Source organism: Haliotis asinina, chromosome 6, assembly GCF_037392515.1.
Source record: "Haliotis asinina isolate JCU_RB_2024 chromosome 6, JCU_Hal_asi_v2, whole genome shotgun sequence".
Classification (NCBI taxonomy): domain Eukaryota; kingdom Metazoa; phylum Mollusca; class Gastropoda; order Lepetellida; family Haliotidae; genus Haliotis; species Haliotis asinina.
Genome location: NC_090285.1, coordinates 34,184,533 through 34,190,532, shown reverse-complemented (window position 1 = coordinate 34,190,532; position 6,000 = coordinate 34,184,533). Strand labels below are relative to the sequence as shown.

The 6,000-nt window shown below is 40.2% G+C and overlaps 1 protein-coding gene across 1 annotated transcript; it reads left to right on the top strand.

Moving 5' to 3' along the window:
• Positions 1–228: 228 nt before the first annotated feature.
• On the top strand, positions 229–4,726 carry LOC137287078 (beta-porphyranase A-like). The gene is made up of 4 exons (XM_067819198.1): positions 229–294; positions 1,134–1,376; positions 2,287–2,425; positions 3,161–4,726. The coding sequence occupies exons 1-4, from the start codon at positions 286–288 to the stop codon at positions 4,636–4,638; spliced, it is 1,869 nt and encodes a 622-aa protein (XP_067675299.1). The 5' UTR covers positions 229–285; the 3' UTR covers positions 4,639–4,726.
• The last annotated feature ends 1,274 nt before the right edge of the window (positions 4,727–6,000 follow it).

Sequence of the window (6,000 nt, the reverse complement as noted above, 5' to 3'; positions counted from 1 at the left end):
CAATGATAATAAATTGGGAGATAAGTGATAAATGAAAAGAAAGAATCTAGACATGTGCAGTTGTTACAGACTGATGTTCCAAATTACACGTGCTGGTTCCCATGCGTGTGAATAGAGCATGTTTTTATCACTTTGTGTCATGAAGAATGCAGTGGAAATTCCTTTCAAGGATAACATGCGATAAGAAGATCACGGCAATGTATAAAAGTGGTCTTGACCTAGCTAATCAGAACTGACGGAACCTTAGAACAGAAGGTGTGTTGATAGCCAGGCGAATTTTGAATCATGCTTATTGTGAGTATAAACACCTTTGTTGGTCCCAATCTGTGATGCATGTTCATGGGATAACCGACAGACAATTCCTAGTATGGAAAGACAATATTTAGAACTATTTCGAACCCGAAAGCACAACCTTTGCTTTATTATTTTACATACACGTGTTGTGCTTATGTTTTGTGTTTCATGATTGATTCGTCACACGTCATATCCTTAAGGCGTTTTAAGTTCGCTTCCAATCACTCTCTTAGATTTCGGTCCAAAGGTTTCGCCAGTTAGAGTTGCACTGACACTAGACTTTTTGCTCTGGTGGAAATCATGTTCGGTACAACGTTTGCTGTCAGACGTTGGGCGAACACAAGGACATGGACCAACAACATATTAGATATTTGTAACATGAGGAACACTACGTCGGCACACTGTGAAGGCGTGCATATTCTTTGTGCATTAACCGTACTCTGAATCAAGGATGGACCTATAAATAACACATTTGAGACAAATATTCGTCTTTAGCTACTATAGAGTCAGGATGTCAGCACTTCAATTAAATGTGTGATGTACTTATTTGTAAACACATGGCATGTCATGTCATGGCATCTTTGTTGTCCAATATAAACAGGTACCAGCGATATGACTTCGAGGGACACCAGATATGGTCTTCACGCATTGTTCTCTTGCCGGGAATCGAACCCGGAACTTCAGCGTGGCAGTCGAATGTTATAACCACCAGGCTACCCTTCCACCCCTCAAACAGCTGTATGTGCAGATTTCTATTTATATATATCCTGGTTCAAAAAGTTGAGTCCGTATCAAGGTCACAATCACATTTAACTAAATGTCAGTTTCATATTTCACAGAAAATTAAATGGACACTGGTCTACGTCACTTTGTCCCTGGCAGTCGTCGGTGTATACAGTGACACGACGGTGACAATATACCCTCAGTGGCTGGCACAGGGAGGTAGTGTTCGCTACGACAGCAACAGATGGAACAAGCACAATAGCCTAGATCATCAAGACGTTATAACCAAATGTCGGAACCTTCGGACTGACGCTGGGCGCTGGAATAACAATGGCCTACGGTATCAGCTCTTCGCAGATGTGAGACCATATTTTACGCTTTTACTTAGCTATGATCACTCTTCATTGTGATACAACTTACTCGACTTCAATTTGTGCTGACAGGGATATTGCACCTGAACATGTTGACATTCCAGTGTCGATTAATCTTTGATGGATTCTATTCGTTTCAATGAACATGACGATATATTACTGTGATAAAACCTAGATTCACCAACCTTACCAACAACTTATTGCTTTCAACAATACGTTTCTATTTCAGGGGCATATTTTGTTGCTGACCGCTAGGAGCGGTGCTACATGTCAACAATAGCAGTTCTCTGTATAATTACTGCGCGTAGGAATGAGTCTGACACAGTATGATTTCAGCTCCTTTGATATGATATATACATTACAAAAGAATAGGGAATGTGCTGCTATATAACATATTTAATATGTTGTTAAATGGGATTTCAAAAGCGACCTCCTGCGTTATTGTCCATTTAGTTGAAAGGTGTCGAATTCCATCTTTGGAAAGCATAGCATTGCACATGCGAATAAGAATGAAGTATGCGTGTTTTATTGCGATTGACATTTCTAAGAAATGCTGAGTTGTTTTCGTTATGGAAGCATATGGCGTCATCTAAGCTGTTTAATTATGCGTCGAAATAGACACACAATTTATAAGGGCACTTATAAAATTGGCATGCTCTAGGCACATACAGGATAACTGACATTATTACCCCGAAACTACCAGTAGTCAAGCTCCCAAAGACGGTCAAGCATCCAATTACTCGCCGGGACCACGTCGCTTCACTTCAAATGATTTGTGACATGTGTTCTGTGCATAAGACTTCCATACCCATTTCATAATGGTGTCCCCTCAAATCGGAGACCATCATCAGACCCCCAAAAGTGAATGTTAAAATGATGGAATGAAACTTCATTTCAGTGGCCCGAGGACCCAAACCGTAGCGGCTATCCAGATCCCAACTACCTGAAGAATGTCACCAAACAGAAGGAAGTGTTTTCCGTGTACCTTGATAACATCAACAGTGGTTATGAGAACGACATGATCATGATGTCAGAAGGTAAGACAATATTTATGTACTGAAATGAACATAAACCACCAAATGATCAATACGTAAACATCCAATAAGCATGATTCACAGAATGTTTTAGAATTACAGTTCGAATGCCTATCTTTGCTGAGTACGAATAATGAAGCACGCTTTGGTAGTGTTTCAGTTGTTAAGATTGACTTCATAATTCTACGTCTGCTGTAACATGATATTGAGGTTTACATGAGCAGTAGGTTAGAAAGATTAGTATGCGTTTACTTAGTTATCAAGCTCCTGGATTTGATGTTGCCTATAACCCTTTCATTTAAAATCAAAACATCAAATCCTCATCATATATTTATAATGAACGTTACATCATAAGGCTACTGCAGAAAGGGCGTATTGAAAGATGCAAAATTTACACGAGATGCAGGAAGAATAAATTCGCTGATGCTTATTAACCAAATAACACGACACGCGCCAATGATTATTAACATACACTGCATATAAAATAACCTGCCTTGCCAAACATTAACCGATATGAGACTTACGCTGCTTGGTGATAATAATTGTTGGAGCCAATATTAGAAAGGAGATTAAACCAATATTAGATTCATGGGAAAATCATCTAAAGTGTCAAACCATGAAATGCGGGATTAAACACTATTCATAAACACGGTCGAAAAAGCTTCTCATTAAAAACACTCAAAAATATTTATTGTTTTTTAAAATCCTTCTGCCTGTGTTTGTTCATGCCATTTACAGGTCTTAGTATTTACCCGAGTTGGATGAACCAGTCTGAACATGCAGGTCAGTTCCCAAACAACATCGATGCTGCTGCAGAGTTCATGATGTTGATGGTGCAAGGTGTTTACGACTTCACCAACGGACGGATCCCACCCTACATTGAACCCATGAATGAACCCGACCCCAAATATAAAATCTTGAATTTAACGACTGCTGCTCTATTCCACAAACTAGTTGCAGAGAAAATCCATTCAAAATTCAACATGAAGGTCGCTGGCCCTACACTCGACGGTTACGCCAGAAATTCAGATCAACACAGCTTTGCTACTTGGAAAGCTGTGGCAAATTTCATGGACATCACACGAGGCTATATAGACGTGTTTTCCTTTCATTCGTACAACGCACTCATTGTTTCTGGAAAATCTCACAAGTTTACTGGAATGAATGAAGCACGATTAGTAGCATTTGTCGACTTGGTTGAAAGTTATGCCTATCAAACCACAGGGAAGCTTATACCGCTTGTTATCAGTGAATATGGTCGCGGCAAGGTGGAAGGAATTAGCAAAACGGATCCATCACCAATAGTGGATTTTGCAACAATTTATCACGCCAATGCCCACCGATTCACTCACCTCGGGCTCCGTGAATACATTGACAGATCGGTGGCGTTTCTTATAGCCCGAGTAGGATATCCATTTAACAACTGGTCACTTTTCACTCGCCAAGGACAACCTAACAGTGTCGTCGACGTATACAAGTTTTGGTACAAATTTAACTCAGACTACTCATTTATCAGAACTACCAGCCAGTATGATGAAAAGCAACGAATCGTTTCGCCGTTAGCAATGTCTAGTACACGGAATAACGAAACGGTCATTCTCTTGCATAGCTATTCACAGAAGTCACAGAATGTCAAGCTTGACTTTAAAGACGACTGGATCAAACCAACCACGGGAGAAGCTACCTGTGTCACCATCAAGGACGACTGGTACCCAGTTATCACCTTCAATGTCACATTTGACATCCAGAAGACACAAGGAATAGTTGATCTTCCCCCTGAAGCAACATGTCATTTTACATTTAAGACCCCGTCTGATCAGCTACCCAAGGTCACACTCAATGAAACGACATACTACGGATCTGATATACTAATTCCCGTAAAGGGCAATATTGCCATGACAGTAATATCTCTACCGAAAGCCCAATATGAAAGCGCTAGACTGCGAGTTGCAGCCAGCTGGCCGGACAATGAAATAAATATTGTATCATATATTACCTTTAATAACCACCGCCTTGACTCTTACTATCAATTGTTTGATGCCAACATGATTAAAAGCACCACCTACTGGGAGGTTTGGGAGTTTGTAGTCCCTACCTCCCTGTTTGTCTCTGGGGCTAACCAGGTACAGGTTTACTTCTCGAACAACATGACGGGTGGACATGTTTCTTCGGTTGCTCTTGTCACAGCTGAGCTCGCTTCTTCCGATTTCAAGTGAAGATAATGATAAACATGTGGCAAATTCCACAAACTGGACGTCATTAAATCATTTCCATCAATAAACCGTTGATGTTCCTATAGACAGATTGATTTGTTTGTACTGAGCCTGAATGTTGTATTCATCGGTTGACTGAAATTACTGTTACGCCGTATTCAGCAGTATTTCATCTAAATGGCGGCGGTCTGTAAGTTATCGAGTCTGGACAGACAATCCGGTGATCAACAGCATGAGCACCGATCTTCGAAACAGCCATATAACAATGGACACAATGTAAAATATCCGTCGCCGAGGCGCAGTAAAACTAACTAGACTATCACAATACTAGGGACCATGGGGACATACATTTGCTACCTGCATGAGTATAAAGAGTGTCAGGGTCGACCTTTACATTCTCATTCCATTCATTTGTTGGTATACCCATTATGGAAACTAATCGGAAATAATTTCTTCTGGGTTGTCTAAAGTTTGTCCAGAGAAACGTTTAACCGTTTCGGAAATACTATGGAAAGTCCATGGAACCATCCACTTTGACCTCTTATAGAGAATACTGTCCATCAAAATACTGAGGTGGCCAGTGACTCATGTGGCATGTTATTTAGTTGAAATCGTGAATGTGATGTGTATTAATCTCTATTTACGTGGCTTTCCTGAAAGAAAGAGTCACCAACAAACAGTGCATATCTCTAAATTCGAATAGTCATTGTACATGATGACATCATGTGAAACAATTCTTTGAAACTGGAGCCAAGGTTGAACAGGTTGTGAAGCCATTTTGTAAGTGTAGACTTTTCAGTTTTCGTTTGAGATAAGCTTTAGTCTTGAACTTACTTCATGACTGCAGTCTCACCATACCACATATGACAACGCAATTCTTTATTCTGTAGTGCACATATTTCAGAACGAAAGTAATTTGTGTTGTTGTTTTTTTCATCGGTAAGATAGCGATTCTGACATTAAACATCAGTTACGACATATCAGTGGCAGAGAAATAAGAACGAATCATAGTTAATGCATGAGTGTAACACTCCTCTGAAAATAGAGTTACAGAATGACATGCACTTTCCCCAAACCTTCTCTCTCGCCACACCTACATACAAAGGCATGCCCTTATCATTTGCAGACATTTATGGAACGTCACCGCCAAAGGTGCCACAATTTTTCTATGAAATCAAACTACAAGGACTCTCGTTCTCAGTGTAGATTAGATCCTGAACCATCTCGTTAGTATGCTTTATGTTTGCCACGCCGAATAATGAATGCCTAAGGCAACTGGTTCTACTGGAAGTCTTGTGCTTTCAAACGAACTAGCCAACAAAGTCATTATCACTGAGTGTAACTGTCCAGCATCATGGACTATGA